Source organism: Sorex fumeus, unplaced genomic scaffold (genome assembly GCF_029834395.1).
Source record: "Sorex fumeus unplaced genomic scaffold, SorFum_2.1 ptg000063l, whole genome shotgun sequence".
Classification (NCBI taxonomy): domain Eukaryota; kingdom Metazoa; phylum Chordata; class Mammalia; order Eulipotyphla; family Soricidae; genus Sorex; species Sorex fumeus.
The window spans coordinates 34,509,010-34,533,334 of NW_026606120.1; the positions used below are offsets into that span (position 1 = coordinate 34,509,010).

The 24,325-nt window shown below is 51.7% G+C and overlaps 1 protein-coding gene across 1 annotated transcript in view; it reads left to right on the forward strand.

Annotated features, from left to right (window-relative positions):
* The first annotated feature begins 1,428 nt into the window (after positions 1-1,428).
* Positions 1,429-24,325, forward strand: part of ZDHHC19 (zinc finger DHHC-type palmitoyltransferase 19) — a 130,410-nt gene continuing 107,513 nt past the window's right edge. Inside the window, exons 1-8 of the mRNA XM_056126481.1 lie at positions 1,429-1,553; positions 1,771-1,892; positions 2,296-2,435; positions 3,123-3,295; positions 3,547-3,652; positions 10,449-10,534; positions 10,840-11,032; positions 23,689-23,767. Coding sequence (XP_055982456.1) covers positions 1,429-1,553; positions 1,771-1,892; positions 2,296-2,435; positions 3,123-3,295; positions 3,547-3,652; positions 10,449-10,534; positions 10,840-11,032; positions 23,689-23,767 — 1,024 coding nt within the window. The remainder of the gene's footprint in view (positions 1,554-1,770; positions 1,893-2,295; positions 2,436-3,122; positions 3,296-3,546; positions 3,653-10,448; positions 10,535-10,839; positions 11,033-23,688; positions 23,768-24,325) is intronic.

Sequence of the window (24,325 nt, forward strand, 5' to 3'; positions counted from 1 at the left end):
CCCCCTCCCCCACCCCAAGTGGAATTCTGTGCTAAAAGAAAGGAAAAAGTGACCAGGGTCCTCACGGGATGGGGGTGGAGCCGGCCCTTTCCTCCCTGCTCTAACGAGACCTCGAGTCACTGCCCATGAACAACCTCTCTGGCTCCTAATCAAGCTGCTTAATGGCCATGATCCAAGAGACTCAGAAACAAATCTCAGAGCACAGCGGCTTTTGGCAGAAACGCATCCAGACCCCGCAGTAGATTACCGGCACCAGGCCACCATAGGAGGGAATAAGTTTTGTGCTTTGGCCTGTTTCCCTGGTGGCTCGGTGACTGTCATCCTCCAGAGGCCATTGGACAGTCAGGTTTGGGCCCGCAGTGACGAGACACATGGGGCCTCACGGGATGGGGGTGGAACCGGCCCTTTCCTCCCTGCCCCAATGAGACCCCAGGTCGCCGCTTATGACTGGCCTCTCTGCCTCCGATCAAGCTGCTTCATGGCCATGATCCCAGAGACTCAGGAACAAATCTAGGAACCCACCAGGTTTTGGTAGAAATCCTTCCAGATTTAATTGTTAAAATTTGGGAATTCCAAAATCGCACAGCCACTACTGCAGCCACACAACATCATATGTTATTCATAACCAGCAATAGAACACAAATTGTCTACTGTTGCCTTTTAAGCAGATCTGAGTGTTGGGGTAAAATCCCAAATAATAATGGTGGGTCTAGTGTCGAAATATTGAATGTAATCAAAGTAGAGAGAGAGTAATGTGGAAATCGTCTGCCCCACAGGTAGGCGAGGGTGTGGGATGGGGGGTATACTGGGGTTTTTGTTGGTGGAGAATGGGCACTGGTGTAGGGACAGGTGTTTCATCATTGTATGACCGAGACTTAAACCTGAAAGCTTTGTAACTGCTCTCATGGTGATTCAATAAATAAATTTATTTAAAAAAAAAAGTAAGGTGGAGTTCATGCCCAATTCAATCAGCCTAATCAATGGCTGAATAAACAGCAATACTCCTACATTAAAAAAGAAAGAAAGAAAGAAAGAAAGAAAAAAAGAAAGAAAGAAAGAAAGGAAAAAGTGGAGTTGGGGTGGGCCTCGTAGGGTTTGCTTCCACAAGCCTGTGTCTAAAAGGATCCTCACCTTCTCCCAGTGTGCTTTTTTCATCTCAGGTCTCCAAGCCAACCACTGGGCTGCCAACACCAGTGCAACGTGGGCGGGCTCCTGATAGTAATGACAGCACCTCCACGAGGCCAGAGAATCTACAGGCAGCCCTGCTCAGGAGCCCTGTGCCCTCATTCTCCTCCATCTCTGTGATGTCACACTGGCTCTCCTTCCCGCAGCCCAGGGCTGTGGGGGTCATGGGGCTCCTGGACCAAGTTGGGGTGGGGAAGGAACCTGCTGGTTCTGAGCACTTGGGGAGCCTAGGGGGGTGCTGTCATGCCTCTCCTAAAAGAGCCCCACCCCCCCACTCCAATCCAGTTTTCCTGGATCCTCCAGAGTCTGTTTGCTGCCTTCAATGTGGTCCTGCTGGTCATGATCAGTGGCCTCTTCTTTGCATTCCCGTGAGTGTCCCTTGAGACTGGAGCCAGGAGAGGGGACCAGAAAGGCAGAAGGACCTGTATGGCCAAGGCCCACAGGTGTAAATGTGGAGTGAATGGGGAAAAGCAGGTGGCTGGTAATATGGGGTGATACTTGGCAGAGCCTCAATGGATTGGTCATGGGGGGTCTTAATGGGCTGACAGGCACCCAGACCAAGGCTGAGCCCTGCTCGGATCTCAGTTGCAGGTGGCTGGCACAGAACGGGGAGCAGGTCTTTCTCATCATCACGGGCCTCCTCTTTCTCCTTACCTTCTCCAGTCTTCTTTTTCTTAACTTCTCGGACCCGGGAATCTTGCATCAAGGTGAAGCCTGGATCCCCTGGGAGCTGGAGGTGGTACCCAAGGGCTCCTGTCTAGAGGGATGATTCCTAAAGGGCTCCCCAGTCTCCTGTGTTCAGTTCTCAGGCTCTCACCATTTGTCCCCATTGGTTCAGGTCCTGCTTTGAAAGCCCAAGAGGTGGAAAAAGAACTTCAGGGGTGGGGGCTGGGATCCATTTGGTGGAGGTAGGGGGAATCAACTCTTCAAAACCAGTCAATACTGACTCTCCCCTTCATTGCCCACATAGCTGCAAGCATCCGTCCCAGTCCTCCTTTGGCTTCCTTAGTGCAGGACTGGAAATGCCCCTACTCCCCTCCTCTTCCCCCTTTCCTGGAGCACCAATGATGGAAGGACTGCCTGTGCTGCCTAATCCTCTTTCTGCACCAGGCTCCAATGAACAGGGCCCCATGACGGTCCACGTAATGTGGGTGAACCACCGAGCCTTCCGCCTGCAGTGGTGCCAGAAGTGCTGCTTCCACCGCCCACCCCGGACCTTCCATTGCCCCTGGTGCAATATCTGTGTGGAGGTAAGTGATTCTCCTGCCTGCCCATCTGCCTCCCCCAACCCTTGGCAGGCACCAGCAGTGGGTGGAAACAACTTTGCAGTTGTTAAAAGGGCATTTCTAGTAGTAACTCTCAGCCACTGGTGGTCACTCATGCAGGTCGCTGGCTATGCCTGCATTTGCCCTTGTCACTTGCCTTGCCTGGCTGGGCCTTGTAGCACAGGTGCTAAACACTGGCAGAGACACTCACTTCCCCTCTGGGCCCCTGTTCCTGGTCTTACTGATACAAGGATGCTGGACTGTCTGCAGGCAGGGAGTGGGCCTGTCTTACTCTCCAGGGTCAGGCTAGCGGGCCCCCTCCTGAACGCTGCATATCTGTCTGTCCGTGTCCATTGTTCGCAAAGCTTTCAGATGCGTTGTCCTTACAACCTGGTAACCTTACAGCCTTACAAGGCTGCAGTTAAAGGGTGAGAAAGCAGAGTTACAGCAGAATTCGCACCCCACCTGTCCCGGCACCCAGCTCTATTCGGAGTAATTCCAGCCCGAGAAGAATTACTCTGGGGCTCAGTATCTCCCCTGGCACCATAGCCAGCGCACCGGGTCGAGCCCGAAAGGGGGAGGCACAGTGGGAGTGGGGGTGCAGCTCTGGGGGCGGCGAGCCTGGGCCGGAGATGGGTCCCGGAGGCCCGCTCCCCTGTTCCTCTCATACAGGACTTTGACCATCACTGCAAATGGGTCAATAACTGCGTCGGTCATCGCAACTTCCGCTTCTTCATGCTGCTCATCCTGTCTCTCTGCCTCTACTCGGGCGCAGTGCTGACCACCAGCCTGATCTTCCTAGTGCGCGTGGCCCATCTGCCCTTCTCCATCGACAAAGCCATGGCGTATCCAGCCGCCCGGGAGTCAGGGCGGGGCGGGGTTGGCGGCTGCAGATGGGCGGGAAGCCCCGAGGCTGGCGGGCCAATCAGGGGCGAGGAGCGGGGGGGATGGGCGGCGGGTGGCCAATCAGGGGCGAGGAGCGGCCTGGCCTTGCCGGGCAAGGTTGCGCGACTGGAGGGCGGGCGAAGCTGATTCGCGAAGAGAGGCGGTTGGGCGGGGCGCGGAAAGCCGTGGGACCTTCCTTAGCAGGCGCTAGCATCCTCGTGGCTGTTCCGGCCGCAGTCTCCCTGGTACCCGTGCTCGTGCTGCTGGTGCTGCAGGTCGTGTCGGTGAGCGCAGGGGAGCGCTCCTACGAGGGCAAGGTACGCGGGTCGGGGTGTCCTTTCACCGCCCTGGCTGCTGCTGGCCCGCCGTCATTGGCGCGTTCAAACCACATTCAAGTCTTGCCCCCAGCCCCCCACCCCCCCGGGAGCCCCGTGCCACCCCCTGCCCACTCCGCCAGGCGTCGGCCAAACGAGGGTCTAGTGTGTGCGCCCCGCCTGGGTGTTGTGTGAGAGCCTGGCCTACAGGTGAGTTGAAAAGGAACCTGACGAGTGGAATAGGAACTGAAATAGAGTAGCAGCCCCTTGGCGCTCATGAACACCAACGGGGCAATTCCTGGGTCCTGCCTCACCAGCTCCGAGCAGGCTGAGTTCTGTGGAGACCATGGCAGAGGGTGTGCGCTGAAGGTTTTGCACCCAAAGGAGACAGGGAGAGAAATCCAGGGATGCACAGGGACAGGCCTTCCTTGAAAGTCTCCGTGGAATGCTCGTGAAATGGTCAGGAAACAGTTCTAATAGGAGCAGGAGATGATGTGGAAAGTCAAGTGGATACTTGGAATTGACCAGATTTTAAAGGTCAATTTTTTTTTTTTCAGAAAGCCAGGTGAGAATTTAGTCTTGGTGCAGTGAAAGCCTGGAAGCCTTGAGTCTGTTGTTTGTTTTTAAAGCATGAGGTAAACCCCTCTTGGACTGGAGACAGCACATTCCTCGTCAGTAGGTTAACATTGGTTTGTCCTTTCAGTCATGGGCTCCCTTGCACCATATGTTTCTCAAAGTAAACCAAAAGACTCTCCTCCTCTTTAGTGCAATTCTATGAGTTTCTGAAACACAGACAGTCACTGTCCTCCCGTTGTTCGTCGATATGCTCTACCCATGCAGAAAACACTGAAATTTAAATCAACTTCATTTCCACCCACCCTCAAATCCCCTTCTGACTTTTGATAGTCACTTCCCTTCACCACCTGCAGCCCCCTGGCAAAACAAAATAAGAATGTTAATATTTTGTGTTTTCCTTATTATTATTATTTTTTGAGATTCATATAACTGAAAACTCTTAGTCTTTGAAGCCTGTCTTCTTTCACTTCGCATAATATGTTTGAGATTCCTCCAGGCATGTTGTTCATATCTGTAGTTTGTTCATTTTTTATTACTGTGTCATATTCCTTTATAAAATATGCCATGGCTTATTTATCTACTTCCAAGAAATTAAAGAATATTTGGATAAAACAGTATTTGGGTTGTTTTCAGTTTTAAATGATTATAAATAAAGGCACTATAATAAACATTGGTGTATAGGCATGTGAACATATGTTTTCATTTCTTTTTGGTTAAATAGGAATGTTTAGGGTTATGTGGTGATTGTATATGTAGCTTTATAAAAAGTTTTGGTAGGGCCAGGGATTAAGCTCAGTGATAGAGCACTTGCTGTGTGTGTGCAAGGCCTGATTTGAGATCCTTGCACCAGAAAATAAAAATTGGGACACTTCTAAATTGTCTTCAAACGACTGCTCCTTTTTTGCATCCTCACAAGAAATGTGAGAACTCCAATTTCTCTCTATTTTTACCAAAATTTGGCTTTACTAGTTTTTTTTTTTTGTTTACTTATTTGAAAATTTTTTCATTTACTATAGCCTTCCCCAGAGGTGCTTTGAGAGCTGTGTTGGCTGGTACTCTGGGCCCATCAGGTCCACACCTGGAGGTGCTCGGGACCATATAGTACTGGGTATTGAACTCATGACCTGGAATAAGCCAGGAATACGTGTTTTATTGTTCTTTTTTGTTTCATTTTGGGGTCACACCCTCTCTTGCACAGGGCTTGCTTCTGGCTCTGTAGTACCAGGGATCAAACCAGGGTCAGCTGTGTGCAGGGCAAGAGTCAGAACCCCTTGTACTTTCAGGGCCCTGCTTTGTTTCTTGATTTTAGATGACCTAATAATTGTGTGCTGATGTTCTTTGTGGTTTTTATTTGCATTTTCTGAGTGACTAGGAAATATTAAGCATCTTTTGTTGTTATTCACCATCACTAATGAGGTTATTTGTTTCAGTCTTTCTCCTCTTTAAAATTGGTGCATTGTTAATGAATTTTAAGTTTATATATTCTGGGTATATTTCACAAAATAGTCTCTCCCGTGCTATGACTTGTCACCTTATTTGTTTTGTGTTGTTCTGAGGTTTAACCGCCTCAGACTTTCATCTTATGTTTTTAGTTTTTTCTTGGGGAGTCCAAGGAGTGCTCAGGAGTCCATCCAACAATTCCAGGTGAAGTGGACCATCACTTCAGTACAAGGATCCACAGATGTGATGCTGCCATTGTCCTTTAGTGCCAGGGATACCTGTGATGCTGAGTCTCCAGGACTTAACCTGGCAATGCTGGGGGAACAGCTAGTGCAAACCTGAGTCAGCCTGGAGTGGGCTCTAACCACGGAACTAGCTCCTGATCCCACCTTATGTTTTAATTTATTTTTTAATTTTTTTTAAAAAAAATCTTTGGATCATGTCAGAGGTTACTCATAGTTCTGTGCTCATTAGTCACTCCTGTAGTGTTCAGGGGACTATATGCGATGATGGGGACTGGACCACAGTCGACCTAGTAATTGTGTTCAAGGCGAGTGCCTTAACCCCTGTACTCTTCCTCTGTAGTGCCCGACTGATATTCTTAAACAATATCCTCTAAAGATAAGAATTTTTTTTATTTTGGTGAGGCACATTATGAATTTTTTTTTTCTTTTTGGGTCACATCCAGAGATGCTCAGGGGTTACTCCTGGCTCTGCACTCAGGAATTACTCCTGGTGTTGTCTGGGGGACCATATGGGATGCTGGGAATAGAACCTGGGTTGGCTGCGTGCAAGGCAAATGCCCTACCCACTGTGCTATTGTTCCAGCCCCAAGATTTATTTTTAAAGGGTTTTTTTTTAAGGTATGGGTCAAGATTTTATTTTTTCCATTTAGATTTTTCTAGCACCCTCAGTTGAAAAGACTATCTTTTTTCCATTGAGTTGATTGTACATCTGTTAAAAATCAACTGGTTGAGTCACTGTCACTGTTACTATCCTCCCGTTGTTCATCGATTTGCTTGAGTGGGCCCAGTAACGTCACCAATTGGTTGAGTAGATAAGGATATTTTTGGACTCTGTTCTGTCATCAGCATTACACTGCCATGGCATCAGTAGCTTTATATGCTGCTGAAGTTGCACAATGTCAGTTTTCCAACTTTGTTCCTTTGCTGTCCTTTGCTTTCCTGAATAAAATTTGGAATCAATTTGTCCATTTCTAAAATTTTCTGGGATTTTCATTAGGATTCTAGATCAAATTGTAAAACAGACATTTTAGCAATGTTTTTGAGTTTATAAATATAATTGATATATGTATCTTCATTTATTTTGGTTTTCTTTAATTTATTTGTGTTTTATAGAGTCATTAATACAATGTGTTGGACTCTTAAGTAGTTCATGCTTTTTGTGCCATTGTACACTTAATTTTTAAATTTCTTTTAAGTTTATAAGGTAATACAATGAATAACTCAGGTTATTCATTATAAATCTCTCTCTTGCTTTTTTTTTTGACACTACACATGATGCCATTTGTAATACTCTCACTTATTCCTTTTTAACGTGTAGGGTTTTATTTTTTTCTCTTACCATATTGTCCCGGACGTCCAGTGCAGTGTTGAGCAGGAGACATGAGAGTCAATATTCTTGCTACAGGGTTCCATTAGCAGGACAATGACTGACTGTAATTTAGGAATACTCTAGTGGGCCACATTGGGGAAGGGACTAAGGTCATCAAAATGCTGAGAGGACCAGAGTCCTCTTTGCTTGCTTCATCCCATTCTTCTAGTCATCGCTCACCCTCTCACTCCATATACATTTGGTCCCCAGACTGCCTGTTACTACTACCCATCAGGCCACTAGGCCTGTCTGTTTTTGCTCTTGAGCCTCAGTCCATCTGTTGAGCCACTCTGAAGACATGCTTTCCCTTCCCAGGAAGAATTCAATGGTACTTTGGTGATAGTCCTCCTCTTCCTTCCCTGCTCAGAAAGGCACTCCCGCCCCACCCACCCCAGGGTCTCCAATATCGAGAATCCTAAATGCAGTCTGTGCTCTGTGATTTACTTGACCAGCTCTTTCCGTTATCTGTTGAACCTCCATCAAGCACTTTTCACGTTTCTTTTCCCACCTCCAACTTTGGTCTACCACTTTTCTTGTAGCCATGCTTTGTAGCTAGCAGCAGGGATCTGAACTCAAGCCACAAACACCCTGACTCAGCACTACAGCTTCCCAGCAGGGGGTTCTGGGGCATATTACTTAGGCACCTGGTGCCGCCATCTTCCCACCTGTGAAAGAGGATAGCGTGGGCTACTAAGTGTAAGACTTAGTGACTGGTGAAGCAGTGACTGATAAAAGTGCCTTCTATGTTATTACCATCATCATTCTTTCTCATCATCACTGGCACATGTTCATCTGTCTCTTTCCTTTTTTAAAAAAATGAATGTTAAGGCACCTTGATTCACATAGTTATCCATAGTTGTTTCAGGCATACATACAACGTTCCAACACCAGTTGCTCATGCCTTTTTTCTATTTTTAATTTTTTTAATTAAATCACTATGAGATAAACAGTTACAAAGTTGTCCATGATTAGGTTTCCGTCATACAATGTTCCAATACCTGTCCCTTCAGTGTACATTTCCCACCACCAATGTTCCCAGTTTCTCTCCTTCCTCCTCCCACCCCAGCCTTCTATGGCAAGTATTTTCTTCTTCTTGCCTCCTCCTCTTCTTCTTGCCTCTTCTTTTTGCCTCCTCCTCCTCCTCCTCCTCCTCCTCCTCCTCCTCCTCTTCCTCCTCCTCCTCCTCCTCCTCCTCTTCTTCTTCTTCTTCTTCTTCTTCTTCTTCTTCTTCTTCTTCTTCTTCTTCTTCTTCTTCTCCTTCTCCTTCTCCTTCTCCTTCTCCTTCTCCTTCTTCTTCTTCTTCTTCTTCTATTCCTCCTCCTCCTCCCTTTTCTCCTCCCCCCTTTTTATCTCTCTTTTTCTTTCTCTCTCTCCTTTTGGTCATTATGGTTTGTGGTACAGGCACTATGAGTTTATTATGTATATCCTTTTGCTCATGCCTTTCATCTTAAAAGAAAAGCCAGCACCTCAGCGTCACAGGCCTCTAGTCCAACCAGCTGGCTTCACTGGCATACACCAACTTTTCTAAACTGTGAGCTGTGGCCTGGCTGCAGGCCTCAAACAACTTTTCCAAGTGAATTATGCTCATTAGCTCTATTCTCCACCTCTGCAGATCCCCTTAGGACTTCCTGTGACCTTGTCCTCACTATCACACTTAGCCTGTGCTCTCCAAGTGCCAAAACGCAGGAGTGATCCTAGGTCTTTCCTGACTGCACACTGCAGTGTCCATTCCTGGGCCTCTTGGGCCCCATGACCGTTGCTTGTGTGAGCTGGGCTCTGCCTGCAGCCGGCTATGTCCCATTACCTCCCAGCTGCCCTTCACCTGAACATTAAGGCTGTTCTCACTGAAGGTTCTGGCCTCCATTTCCAGGGGAGTCCCTGAATATTGTAAAGATCTCAAATATTTGAGCAGACATGATGAGCTTTACAACAAAAGAAAGGGTCATGCTTTGGGAGTGCCTTGAATTTGGGAAACTGTATACCTTGACATGGGGTTGGAGGATGTGGGTGCCAAGAAGGGAGGGCTGAGTACCAGGCTGCTAAGGTGAAGAGATGCCTGCCAGAAAGAGAGGGCTTGAGGCCAGGTGGGAGCAGGAGGACCTATGGGAAGCCCAGGGGCCCCTGTGGGAAAGAATCTGGAAACTGCAGCTTCCACTGAGGTCTCAGATGGCATGAAAGAGGAAAGGGTGCTGCATGATGCACCTATGGCTGTGACCCTGCCCAGCCAGGATCGTTCCTTTAACCATAGAGCAACCATTTCCTTCTGAATCCTGGAGGATTGTTGAGCCAGTTTGCAAGTTCAATAGCAAGCCATTGAACGTTCTGATTGTCAAATTGATAAACTTGTAGCCATTGTTGTTAGGACTGTGGTATGCCAGTCTTGCTTCAATGCTTCAAACCCTTACCAAGTAGGTCAGTCTCACTCCAGGGAGCAGGGCTGCTTTTTGGCAGCAATAGGGCCTCCTAGAGCGAGACCTTTCCTTCCTGAGAACCCTGCTCCCCTGTGGGGACTCCTTTTCCATTCCTTGGGGACCAGTGTTGAAGTCCCACTACTCACCTGAGGGACACGGAGGTGAAGTGCCACCAGACAACTTTGGGTTATGGCAAATATCTTGTAGCTCTTGATATCCTAGGGGTTGAGGGATGGCTGCTTAGGAAGGGGTGAGATCGACAGGTGGGGGTGGGGTACATAGTGGAGGAAGTCTGGGGGGAAAGGCCTTTGGTCTTTATAGCAGTGAACCATCAGGAGAGAGCACCCCCTACCCCCACCCTGGGGGAGAGTTTCTAAGATCATACAATCTTGTTGGGACAATGAATTGGCTCCCCTTACAATATCCCTTTTGGAGAAAGAAAGTCAGAAAACATGAGAGGTGGGTGAGACTGTCTGGACTAGTGCAGCCCCTATAGAAGATCCCCTTGTCTGATGGGGAAAACAGCCATGTGTGGCCCTGAGAGAGAGTCTGGGAAGTTGGTGCCACATCACTGGGAGGTTTGTTCGGAGCAGGCTGGTGTCCTGGGTGCGGGTGTCTGGGGAATGACTGAGAAGTGGGTGGGCCACCTTCTCCTTTGATTGGCTGTAGGGTTGGGCTGAGGGGGGGTGTTGATGGGGTATCCCCAACCCATCCTGCCCCTCTGATTCTGAGCCCCTCTTCCTCTCCACCTCCCTCAGTGCAGATATATTCAGGGATACAACCCCTTCGACCACGGCTGTGCCAGAAACTGGTACTTAGCGATTTTTGCGCCGCTGGGAACCAAGTGAGTTGATGAACCCAAGGCCAAGCATTGCCACACCCCCTCCCCGAACTGTAGGGTGGGGTAGGGGGGTACTGTCATCTCTCCTGACTGCTCTCACCTAGCCCAGCTTTTCTCCAGGGCATGTGGGAGTCTCTGAAGCACCCTCACCTCTGCCTCTCTGGGCATTTTCCCCAAGAAGTGGGGTCAAGGGAAACTGCAACATGGAGGAGGGTTGGCCCTGCTCTGTGTGCTCCCCAAGCTGAGGGGTAGGGGGCCCTGGGCTGGGCACAGCAGGATTTGACCGCTGCCTCTGGCTTGCTCTCCAGGTATATGGCTGAAGCTGTCTGCCTGCAGAGAGTGGCGGGGGCTCCCTCGGCGCCCAGGCAGTTCCCACATTTCCCTTCGTTCCCCTCAACACTCAGCCCCCCTGCATCTTCTGTGACGAGCTCCCAGCCGCAGTCTTTGAGCCTCCAGAGAGAAGGTCCCCAAGGGAGTGGGGAGGCTGCCACCCTCCAGGAGGTAAGAAATGCTCTGTGTGTGTGTGTGTGTGTGTGTGTGTGTGTGTGTGTGATCTGCAGGGTGTATAGGGTGTGTATTGTGTATGTGTGTATGAATTGTGTGTGAATGTGTGTGTAAGAGTTGGGGGGGGAGTGTGTGTGTGTGTGTGTGTGTGTGTGTTAGTGCATGTGAGTACAGTAGCCACAAATGGCTGGGTGCTGCGGAAATGTCCACCATGATAAGTCAGCAGTGAAGCTGGAGCTCCAAGTTTGAGGGAGGGTCCTGCAGACCCCGGGAGAGCTGGGTGAGCCCCAGGGACCCAGAAGCCAGGGAAAGACCATTCCCTTGCCTTAGCCACCCTAGTCTCCAGTTATGCAAGAAGACTGACTCTGTTTCCACTGCTTTATTATTTGGAGGTGGAGGTTTCTGAAAAGACCTTTTCTTTTATCACTCTGAAGCCCAATATATAAAGTAATGGGAACTTCAGGAATTAAGTGGCGGTAACCCACTGCTGTACCCCAGGGCCCCGGCAGTAACCGCCTGTGGGTCCAGTCCACTCTCTCTCCTGTGGGGGGGGGGGGGTGAGGCTGCAGGTGTTGGGGTAGTTCCCTGATCTCCAGAAGGTTTGCCCATGAGCTATGGAGTTGGGGAGTGGGAGACTCATTGCTCTATACTGTGTTCAGCTCCACACCAGCCCAGCACCTCTGCTTCGAAAGGCTTCCAGATGAGCCTCCGACTATCTTTTGCCTCTTCACACTGGGTGAGGTCAGGAGCCTCCTGAGAGCTTGGTGTGGAGGCCTCTGTACTCTCCTCCAGCCCCTGGCGGGAGTGCCTGGACCACCACCCTCATGGCTCATTAAATGCCCGTGCTGCCTCCTTAATTCTGCCACTGTCGCCTGCTTGGGGGAGCAGCAGGTGACCTGTTTGTCCTGGAACAAGGTCCCTTGGAGGTTTGCAGGTTCAATACTGGCCGGCTCTGACCTTGGTCACATGTGACTTTCATCTCCAACACTGCTTCCCTCATTGACCGCGGTTTCTGGACTCTAGGCCTGGGACCCCTCACCCCCGCCCCACACCCGGGCATGAATGTACAAGCTCTGGCAAGCACCACAACCAAGTGTACAAGTACCACAACTCAACCTCCACCATAACAACAAGCGAAGCAGGAAGTTTGGGGGAGAAGGCAAAGGAAACCCTGACCTACCTCCTGAAGAAAAAATTGTCAGGGACGGGAGCTCCTAGTGTATGTCTCCTTCCTGCCACTCCCCTACCTATCAGGTTGAGCCCAGTGACGAATGTCTTGGGCAGGTGGGGCTCCCCTCCTGCGGGCAGGCCCAGCGGTACTGGGAGACCCACCCTATGGGATGCCGGGATTCGAACCCCGGGTGAGCTGTGTGCAAGCCCTCCCTGCTGTGCTGTTGGAGGTGAAGGTGCTAGCCCTGACAGTGCTCCTTCCCCTGGCTCCTCTAGGGGGCAGTGTAGGATCTTGGGAACGGAATCTATAGCACTTTCCCCAGGTTGCTGGTGAGCAAACTGAGGAGGTTCATTGAGAACGTTTGGCATGTTGGTGGGCACCCAGGAATGCAGACACAATTTTTACAGTTCTTTCCTGCTGCCCGGTGATTTCACCAATGGCCACCTGAGAGTTTCCTGGGCTCCCAGACCACCCACTCAGAATGCCCTCCAGGCGAAGGGGAGATCAAAGTGTGCATTTTTATCAAGTGCCCCGTATGGTCCTACCCACCAGCTGTCTGAGGATGGGTGTCACCCCCGTTTCCTGCCATCTCTGTGCTCAGGTGAGGTGGGAGTGGGAAAGGGGAGACCCCCAGGGTCTGTGGGGATGTATGCACCTGTGTGCTGCATTTTCTGGTGATGGCGCCTCACCTCCTGGACTATCCTGGGATCCTCACCCCACCCCCAGTTCAGGTCTGGCTTCTGCGCTTCTGGGCAGTCTTGCTCAGCTCCAGGACTCAGGTTCTTTCTGCTCCCCTTTGCCCTGGCCCTAGTTCCTGCCCCAGACTAAGGCTTCTCAGTTCTTCTCTTTGGATTCTGGGAGGCTGCAAGTGCCCATGCCGCAAACAGCTTTGATGGCCACATTCGAGTCCTTGGGCCCAGTGTCTGGGGGAGAACCAAGGGCACCGCACCCATTGGGGAAGCTGAAGCTTCAGTTCATGTAGGTGGACGGTGCAGTGTGGAGAGGAGATCTGGAAACTTTTGAGCCTTTGCACTCAGATATCTGCGTTGTACATGAATCTGTATGCCTTCCGTGCATGTGTGCACATTATGTGTGTAAGAGTGTGAGCATGTGTGTGCGTGTGCACACATGTGCATGCATGCATGTATGAGTCTGTGTGCATACAGGTATGTACATGCAGGTGTGTGTGCCAGGGTGCAAAGGGTCCAGCTGAGGCCAGGCTTCCCAGCACTGAAGAGAAGCTTGTGGCCCTGAACCTGGGCCAGAGAGGAAGAGACACCGGAACTGAGGCCATCGCCAGGCTAGGGGAATATTCACAGAACTGGCTGGTTCCAGAAGTGGTGCCTGCCCATGTGGGGCTAAGAGAGCCAGAGCCTGGATTCTGGATAGGCAGTTCTGCCTGGTACAGAGCAGGGGGCAGCTTCTTAGGATGACGTGCCCAGAGTCCTGTCTCCCGCTCTCAGGGACCTCACCCTACCTCAAGCAAGAAGGGCTTTCCAGATCATAAGGCACAACATGGCTCAGCCTTAGACCCAGGCCTCCGTTTCTCCACTAGGCAAAGGCAGACATTCCTCAGTCTTGGGGGAAGCTGGAACCCTGAGAATGTGGATTCAGAAGTGGGGAAGGGGTCCTCTCTGGTCCCTCTCAGGTGGGGAGTTTGAGGATTTCTTTAGGAGCATTTCTTGCTCAGGCTCCCCCACTTCTGCCTGCGCCACACCCCTCACAGTGCAGGGCCCCCCAGAGGTCTCCCCTGCCAGCCTGGAGGCTGCCCCTGCCCCTTTCCTGGCCCCTGGCTTTGCTTCTCATGTCCTTGGATCTTGGCCCTTGCCTCAGGAGGGGAGGTCTCACCTGATGGGCTGCTGTCCACAGGCCTCGAGGTCCTTGTTCCCCTACTGGAACTAGGGAGTAAACCCGCCCCCCTCAGGCCACATGTCTAGACCCCCAGGAGGTGCGCTAACAGCTCCTCAAGCCCTATAAAGGGTGGACTCTGGCCTGGGGAGCCCAGAAGCAGGTCCCTTCTGCCTCAGCACCGGTCGTGGGGCTGAGCAGCTGCACACTGACTCTGCTGCTTCCACATGGGCTGCCTGGAATTGGAGAGCACCACTCCTTGGGCTCAAAGCATCCTGACTGTAGAGCTGGAGGGATTCCTGGTTCTCTTCAGCAGTGGCCCCCTCCCTCCAGTTTCACCGGCACTGAGGAGAGTGTCTGAGAAGCAGACTGCCTCTTCCATCCCCTCCCGGGGACCCTGCTTGGGGAGCACTGGGCCGGGATGATAAGTTAGGGCTAGCATTCAGGAGCTCTGTGGGGAGTGATAATGACACCCTGATGCCTCCCAGGCCCACCCTGCCTGCCCCACCCAAGGGGGCCCTGCAGGTGGCTGGGGGTGGTGCGGGTGGGGCCCTGGCGGGGGGTGGGGTGCCGCGTGGGATTGGAGCCTGAATCCTAGCCCTCCCTGTGCACAGGACCTCTCTGGGGACCCTCCTGGCCCAGGATTGCGCCCTCAGGCTTGGCTTCTGTGATGGCAAAGTGGAGATGGGGGAGGGGATGGCGGGGGCAGAGGTTTGCCAGGGCCCCCATTTGGGCAACAAAACCTTTTTTCAGCATAGGATGAGACTGCCCTGAGGGGTTTATGCCGAATCCTGAATCCTCACAACAGCCCCCCTCAAGTTGTTAATCTCAAGGGGGATACAGCCCCCCCCCACTATTCCCTTGCTTCTCTCCCCTGCTCCCAGAACCCCGGTCTCTTCCCCAGGGTTCCAAGGCCTGTGCTCCCTTCCCAGGGTGCTAAAACCTGAAGCTGGGCAGGGAGCGCTTGGGAGCCTGCCCCCATGGTCCTCCATAGTGCCCGGTGCCCGGGCCTTTCTCTGGACAGTGTAGCCCCAGGAGCCTGTCGCTGCTGTCGGGGCTGGGGGTGCAGCAGGGTGGCCCTGGTGCAGGGGACTGTCTTGGGGAGGTCTCTGTGGTTTTGCCAGAAAACAGCCTGAATCTGTGTCCAGCCTGAGTCTGTGTCCAGGCCACCAGGGAATGGAGATGGCAACTGTGGGTCTCCAGGGGGACAGGGAGGGGACCCCCAAGAGCATGAGCTCCCACAGCCTCGTAGGAGTTGATTGTAAGGAAACCCTCGTGACTTCTGCTTTTTGGTGAGTGATGGCCATAGAGGAAAATGAGCAGTTCTGGGGCCAGACACAGCCCTGCCTTCTGGCCCCTTGAGGACTCTCGCACCCCGCTGTTCCCCCCACTGCTTTCACGCTCCTCCTCCTCCTCCTCCTCCTCCTTGTGCCCTCTCCCCACCCTCCCACTTCAGCTTCCAGGAATGAGGCAACAGACAGCTTTCAGGTAATAAGTCTTAGTGGCTCTTCTCCGAAGAGGAAGCCCAGCTCAGCCCAGCACAGGGCGCCTTTGTCTGTGGCTCCTCACCCCCCCCCCCCCAAGGGCCTTTTGGCCTGGCTGGGTGTCTGCGGCTGAGCAGGGAGGTTCCCACACTGAAAGGGCGGGCCTCTGGTGGCAGTCTCTGAAAGATGAGAGCAAGGAGAGCTGGGAGGCCTTGCCACGTCTGTCTGCAGCTGTGGGGGCCAGAGCCTGAGTCCCCCCTCTATGGCTGCAGGGTCACAGTGGCGACAGCAGAGTCTGAAATGCTATGAGGACTCAGCACCTCCACCCAGGCCTCGCGGTGGCTGAGGGGAAGACTCATCCTTGGGCGGCCTTGGGCCTCCACTTCTGTCCACAGAGTCTGCAGTCTGCCCGGCTCGACCACCTGAGAGCCCATGACTCAGTGTCCAGGGAAGAGGGGTTTGGCCTGGTTTGGGGACAAGATGTTAGGGGACAGCATCAGGCAGAAGTTATTCATGTCCCATAATGGAGCGAGGGGACGTTCGGTCACCAAACCAGGCAGGACCCTTGGCACTGGGCTGGGAAGTGGCCTCGCCAGTCATTTCTAGAAGCTGGTGGCTCCACCACCAACAACACAGACTCTGTCCTGCGGCCCTTTTCCAGGCAGGCCGGCAAAATGCTGGCAGGGCGCAGGCCAAGCCTTGGGAGCTGCCGGGGAAGTAGGCGTGGCTGCTTCCTGGTGGTGCCCCTAGGCCAGCTGTGGCTCAGAGCTGCTGTGACCACATCTGTGAAAGGGGAAGCTAAAGCCCACGGGTGTCCACAGGAAGGACTTTGGAATTTTTGGGGAAGGAGCATGGTGGGGCGGGGTGGTGGTGTTTGGACAGTCCTTCGGAGTCCCTGTCCCCTTTGGGCACTGACATTGGTATGCTTTGATATTCCCTCTGCTCTCCCACTTCCTTTCATTGATTTTGTGGATGGTGCTAGTCTAAAGGAGGTGATGTGTGTACAGTTTGGCACCTGGAGGTGGTGCTTGCCCAGGTGCTGGTGGGATGACGGAAGGGTTTTCGTCTTATTCTCTACGTTGAAACATGCAGGTTACAAGGTCCCTGGGAGGCTCACGTATGAACTCCCCCTGAGTCTCCCTCTGGGCCACAGTGCCCACACTCGTCTTAGCTGTGGTGCTCACCCTGAGTTGCTATGCTGTCTGATACAAATTCCTTGCCACACCAGGGAAGGCTGACAGCAAAGCAGGCCAAGACAGAGGAGCTGCCAGGACCATGCTCTGTGCAAGTGGACACCGTGGGTTTGAACTCATGACCACGTGCTTGCAAGGCAGGCGCTCTAGACCATGTTATTTCTCCCCCTCTTGCACCCCTAAACGCTTTAATTTTAATTCCCAGGCCAGGCCTGGATCACCTTCCTTGGGGCAGCCCTAGGGAAAGAGCTGTCCGATGTGACTCTGCTCCTGGCCATAGTCTTTGCTGCTAGCCACTCTTGTGGCCTCCTGGTGTGGCTGAGCCTGGTTCTGAACCCTCAACAAGGCCTTGAGGGTCGTTTCTGGGCCCAGAGGACTCTTCTGCCTCCACCCTGGTTCACACCAAGGAGTAGAGGAGGTTTGTTCCCAGAGCAAAGGCACACAGAGAGCTCTTTGCAGTGAAAGTTCCTAAAGATTTTTTTTTTCAAAAAACTATCCTGCTGCAGGAAAGAGCTGCTCCAAACCAAACATTCCTGAAATGGAAATTTCAGGTGGCTTTCAAGGGGCAATATGTCAGGTTTTCACCCCACCCTATTTCTGCAGGTGGGGTCTTGGACTCTTGTTTGTTTGGGAGCCATACCCAGCAATGCCCAGAGGTTACTCCTGTCCCTGCACTCAGGAATTACTACTCCTGGCGGTGCTCGGGGGACCCTATGGGATGCCGGGGGTGGAACCCGGAGCAGTGGTGTACAAGGCAAATACCCTCCTGCTGTACTGTTGATCCAGCCCACAGAGCTCTTACTCTCAAGGTTTGGTGACATTCACAATCTTCCAGTTTCCATTGGGCCCCCTTCCTGCAAGGACCCCACCTGCCACTGGGGCACACTGGGTAAGCGTGGCCAGGGAGGCCACTTCACTTCCATCCTCAACTGTGTGGACCTGTGGTTATGATAGCCACTTCCTGGTTCTGGAAAATGCTCTTGCCCTGACCCAGACTCCCCCTGACCCTCAATGCCTGTGTGTGCGGGACCCAGGAAAGCTCCTAGGGGCCATCTTTGGGGCTTGCCCGCCCCATCTTGGCAGACTCCCTCATTCTCTTGCCTTCACACACACTGTGAAGTGACACCTGGGAAGTGACATCCTTGGACAAATGGAGCTGTGCCAGAGTAGAACTTGCAGCCTCACTGACCCCAAGCTTGTTCTGCCTCTGGGCCATCACCCAGCCCCAGGTTGCTCCAGCATTGTTGCGGTGGGATTGACATGGAGATAGATGCATCATTTAAAATGTGCGTAGAGAGGAAAACATCTTGAGAAGGTTCCCTGCTCCTCCCACTCCCAACCCAGCTCATGGGCCTAACTTCCCATGATTCAGTTATTCTTTTAGAGGCCCCACCAGAAAACTCAGGTTTTTGCCCAGTCCTGGGACCAGAAAGAAAAAGCAGATGAAACAATAATGACTGACCAGCCGTGTGTGTGCCTCAGCAGTAGAGAGAGCACTTGCTTTGCATGTATGTGTTCCTGGCTTCCATCCCTGGCAATCCCCACACCACCACCACCACCACCACCACCACCATAATAAAATGTATCCATGAGTACGAGGAGACTTGTTCATGTAAAGGAGTGGCAGAGCTGAATGCCAAGAGTCCAGGCCCCAGGGAGAGTGGAGAGATGACTAGGGGCCAGACTTGTCCGTCCCACACCTACTCCAAAGGGTGTGCCCAAGCTGACCTCCTCAGGAAAGGAGAGTGCCTCCAGGGCTCCCTGAGAACCTTGGCTGACACTTCTGTACCCAGGTCCCTGCTGTGAGGAACTGGGTAGGAATGGAGAGGGGGGCACAAGGTGAGGAGGGGACACTAGAAGGGGAACCCCTCAAAGGCTTACTGCTGTCATCCTGGAAGACTAAAGATCAGAAAACTAAACTGGGATTGTGGGAATACACCACTCAGTAAGCACTGCATTCTCACTGTATTTATCAGGATGCAATGAAGTGGATTATTTTTCTTTTCCTTTTGCACCACACCCAGCAGTGCTCAGGGGGTACTCCTGGCTCTGCACTCAGGAATCACCCCTGACAGTGCATAGGGGGCCTTATGGGATGGTTGGGGTGGAACTTGGGCTAGACAGCTTACCAGACCTAAGCTCATGCTTTGTATATGGATCCCTGCATTCAGTTCCCCACCACATGGCCCTCTGAGAACCGCTCGGAGCCATCTCTGAGCACAAAACCAGGGAGTAGCCCTTGAACACTGCTGATTGTTTCCCAAACCAAAAATAAATTCATGTATGTATTTTGAAAAACCCAGAAGCGTCATCGAATCCTCCCTATAAAAGAGCCAGGATTTCCTGTTTAGAGGGATTCTTGCTGCTGGTTTGGGTAGGACCACCACCCCTGATTGCTCTCTAGCTGTGTTGCTGTGAAAAGCGCTTCCCCCTTCTGCATACTTCTCTGGCCCTCCCCACTCTCCCCTCACCCCCTCCCACTTCCTCTGGGTAGGGCAGGAGTGGCTACTTGCAGCCTGCCCAGCTGTCAGACTTGAGTCTCGGGTTAGAACCAAGCCTCTTGTTTCCTTCAACCTATTTTGAATCAGAGAACGGCCCTAGCACCCTTCCAGCTGCAGCTTAGTGATCTAGTGACCTGGGGGTCTGGAGCTGGAGAAATAGTGCAGGGGTTTAGGTGTTTGCCTTGCATGCAGCTGGCCCTGGCTTGGTCCCTGGCTCCACTTGTCGTCCCTTTAGCACAGTCGATGATCCCTGAGCATGGAGCTGAGAGGAGGTGTGGTCCCAAACCAGACCAAAAGCCAACAGAGGGAGCTCTGGAGTGCACCTGCCTTGGTGGCCTGGACTGATGTCTCAGTGCAGAAGAAGGGGGATGGTCAGGTGGGCAGTAACTTGTTTCGTCAAGCCCAGGACCTGACCCAAGTCAGGAATGTGCACTACTGCTGACCACCTCCACACCCTGGAGATCAGGGAACACAAGCATTAAGTGCCAGGCGGGCACATGAGTGGGCCAAAGGTCGCCCATCACCTCCCTGGAGCACCCCATGGTAGGATTGTGACTAATGGGTGCCCCTCTGTCTCAGAGTGGAGCCCTGAGCGGGAGAGGCTCCTCCCACAGCTGGCTCCGCCTCTCTGCTCCTGGAGCTGAGCCGACCTGAGCCCTGGGAAGCTGCTGCAGGAATGGAGAGACTTCCAGCGCTGTCCCTGTGCCTGCCCCACAGCTGGGATTTCCTCTACTTGGCGAGCGTGTGAGACAATCTGATGCTCTACGCTGGACACACATTTCCCATCTCCAGCGATTCTCGTGTCAGAATTGCTTTTTTTCCCTCCTCGTCTTCATCTCTACTGTTGAGGAGCGGTGCTGTGCCGGCAGCAGCTTGTCCTCCAGCCAGAGAGGTTGCATCAGATGGGTTGACCTCAGTCTGGGGCAGGAGAGAGCAGGAGTGCTGGGGCCAGATGGGGTACAGAGTCAGGCAGACAAGAACAAGCAGAAGCCTGTTCCGCTGGGTGCCCCAGGCCTCCAGAATTGGAGAAGGAAGAAAGTACCCCACCCTGGTCCAGCCTTCCCTGGGCTTCTAGCCTGCATAAGGTGGTCAGGGAGGAGAGCCTCCAACTCTCAGCAGCACCACACCCACCTACCAGCTCCACACAGACATTACCTTTGCCTCAGTCGCCCCCAATCCAGCCTGGTGTGTTTTCTCCTGGGAAAAGGCTGGTGTTGACACATCCCACTGCCCTTGTCCTATTGCTGCCTGTAAGTACTGAGGGCTGGTACAAACCATGAACAAGCAAGCATGTGTGGGAGCTATCCCTTTGCACAGGTGGGAAGGAGAAGACAGGACAGGAGGTGAAGGGAGGGACCTGGCCTTGTGGAGCTTAGAGCCCTGCAGGCTTGTGGGGGGCAGGAGCTGGAGCTGGTGAGGAGAGCTGGCTGAGGACGCCTCCAACACACCCAGGGGTGCCAGTAAAGAGCTGGACCTTGTGTGCTGGTGACCACCTTCGCATGCAGAGCAGGTGTCAATAAGGGTCCTTTCTTCCAGAGGGTGCAGGCAAGGGAGGGGAGTTCGGTCTCGGCTGTATTGTGTGAGGCTTCAGGGCTTCAGGTATTCACTTTCCTATGAGCTGGAGCAGGGGGATTCAGCTGGGTTGACACCGGAGGAAACTCAGGCACAGGGAAATTTGTAGACTGTCCCATTGCCACGCAGCAGTGTTGTAGGGCAACCAAACCCTGCCAACTCAGCAGCACGCCAAGACAAAGGGCTATGGGCAGGCGAGGGAGTCCTGGGCAGTGCTGGGGGCTGCAGGGAAGGGGGAAGATGCGAGGGAGAGTTGAGGGGGTGCAGGGAAGCCACAGTCAGGGAGGAGGGCAACAGCACTGAGCCTAGTTCTTGAATTGTGCAGAAGACTCAGAATCACTCAGAAAGCAAAGGAGATGGGGATGAGGAGTGTAAAGAGCATGGCGCAGGCAGTGGGGAGGCCTCCAAGGGGTGCTCCTGTTGGCTCAGAGAGAAGCCAGCTAAGCAGAGCTACACCCGACAGAGGAACTGCTTCTGTTTCAGAGGCGATTTGACTATTTTATCTAGTGATTTATTTCTAGCTGCTGCTAGCTCATTGCTCAGCACCTTTGTACCTGGGCCTCCTGCATGCAAAGCGTGCACTCTAGCCCTCACACCCATCACCATCTCTTTGTTTTTTTCTTTAGAAAACTCAAATTTTTCCCTAATTTTATTTTATTAAAGTCCGATGATTTACTAAGTCAGCCATAGTTGGGTTTTGGACGTCATGTTCCATCACAGGTCGCACCCCAGCATCCTACTCCCCTGCCTTCTTGACAGCTTTTTAACTTTGGTTATTAAAATTTGGGTCTCATGATTTCAGTGTTGTTGATCCTATGGTTTTTATATTTAGCTCTATCCACTGTAAAAGGTTGTTCTTAAAACAACTGTGTACCTTTTTTTAAAAAATTTTATTGAATCACCGTGAGGCAGTTACAAGTTTTCATGTTTGGGTTACAGTCACACAATGATCAAACGCCTGTCCCTCCACCAGTGCACATTCGCCACCACCAATATCCCCAATATACTCCCCTGAATTCCCCCTTTCCCACCCTCCCCCTGCCTCCATTGCAGACAGTATTCCCCATATTCTTTCTACTTTTGGGTATTATGGTTTGCAATACAGACACTGAGAAGTTATCATTTTTGGTCCTTTATCTACTTTCAGCAACTGTGTACCTTTCTTAAGCCAAGTCTGTTCTTAATACCTTGATGCCAACAGGCAGCAGGAGCAAAGAACAGTCTTCCCTTGCCCTGAGAACTCACTTTCAAGCCACCTAGATTGGCTTATTGAACATTGAGCGCTTCCAGAAGCTTCTGTGAGCCTGCACTAATATAGTCAAGGAGACTGAAGCACCCAAAGGCCAGGCCCCCTAATGAGCGAGTCGCAAGCACCAACGTGAAAACAGCATGCCCGAGTGGCCACTGCCCTCCACTCCTGAAACCCTCTGTATGAGCCCACCCATACGGAGGTTTCCACAAACTCCCTGGGACTTAGTTTGCTTTTATTTATTTCTTCAGTCAGCTTTGACACCTTGAGGTACTCAGGAGATAATGTGAATAGAGCTCAAGACATGAGCTTCTAGTCCACTGAGCCATCTCTCTGGCTTCCAATGTAGGAACATTTAGAAGAGTGGTTTTAATGGCAGTTTTAATCACATAATCACAGGATCGCAATAGAATTTAAGCGGATGCATTTGTGGTATTGATGTACCAAGTTTCTGCACACCATTGCCTCCGAAGTGACCATGACCCTCACCCCCATCCCAGGGTCACCTTTGGTCTGAACTTTCTTCTCCCACCCCCCATAATCCCACTATTTGTTAGCTGAAAGTTATGGTTTTGGCACATATGACCTCTCCTGTCATCATCATGTGTATAGGAGCATTATTTATTTGTTTTTGGTTTGGGGACATATGTGGTTGGTGCTCAGGGATATTGTCATTGTTCCTAGGAACTGACCGAGGGCTCCTTCACACAAAGCAGTGCTAGGCAGCAACCTCACCCCACCTTTCTGTTACTGCTATCACTTCTGTGATAACTGGAGTGACACACTTGGATACAGTGCTTAGGGCCCCCAGATGCTCATGTTCATGGAACACACAGAGATCACAGACTTCTTTGCACCAGGGACCCAAGTTGCAGAGCTAAGATGATGGCACTTTGGTATGTGGGGTGGTGTTGGGGATCGAACTCAGGGCCTCATGGCCTCACACTTGCAAGACAGGTACTCTGCCACTGAGTTTTCTCCAGTGGCCCAGTAAACACTTTCATTTCTGATTCAGAGTAATAGATATTGGGGGCAGAGGGCTGTGTAATCAAATATTTTTTTTAAAGAGGAAAATGAAAATCCTGTTAAATCTTTGAGAAATCATTGTTCCAGTTTTTCTTCTATCAAAACACATATGAAACTACTGACTAACACACAGTTTTTGTGATTTTTGGATTGGTTGTGCTTAGGACTTACACCTGGCTCTGTGCTCAGGGTTTATTCCTAGTAGTGCTCAGGGGACCCGTGCTGGGGCCTCAAACAAAGGTCAGGCACATGTACTGCAAGCACCTTAACTCTTGTATTGCCTATCTTGCTGGGGGGTGTTGGTACAGGGGGGTAGGGTTATCTATGCATATGGAAAGGGGTCAGAGGGTAATGAAGAAGGCTGTACTTTCTGTTCTTCTAATTTTCTTGTGAACTTGAAACTGCCTAAAAATGGTTTATTTAAAAGAGGGGATACCCAATGCCGCGGCCACTTTTCTCCCTCTCCGAGGTCAGTGAAAAATCGACCCTGGGACACCACCTTCCCCGCGCCCAGGCCCCAGGCGTCCTCTTGAACCCTGGGCCGCCCAACCTCCCCGAGCACCTTCCTGTTTGTCCCCAATACTGCGGTCACTTTTCTCCCTCTCCCAGATCCCCATAGGCGGCATGGCCACTGCAGAAATGGGCATGGCCTCTGAAGAAGTGGCCGTGGCTTATTTTGGGGCCGCAGGTAAATTACCCATACCTGGCAACCCTTGTGTCACATCTCAGTCTCCATAACACCACAGCAACATGAAGAAACAGTGTAAATCCCCACCACGAGGAGAGGACGATGAAAAGAGTCCAGAAGCTTCAACAGGTGTTACTCACAAATGTGAGCTCTCCAATAAAGAATTCAGAGATGAACTATTGAAGATGTTCAATGAACTCAAAGAAACGGAGGGACAGATATCCAGTAAATTAAAGGAGACCATGGAAGAAAAAATGGATTGGGAAATCAAGAAATTACAGGAAGAAATGAGAGCAGAAATTGAAAAGAATTCGTGCACAGAAGTGTCACGAATAAAGGATTCGGTAGATGAAATAAAAAACTCAGTGTGTTCCCTCAACAGTAGAATGGCTACAGCCAAAGACAGAATCAGTGAACTGGAATATGAGCTGCAGGAAGCCTACAGGTAACAACAAACCATGGGAAGAGACCTCAAAATAGCTCTAGAGCGAATCAGAGTCCTAGGGGATTATTTCAAGAGGAACAACATTAGAATCATTGTAGTACCAGAAGGTCAGC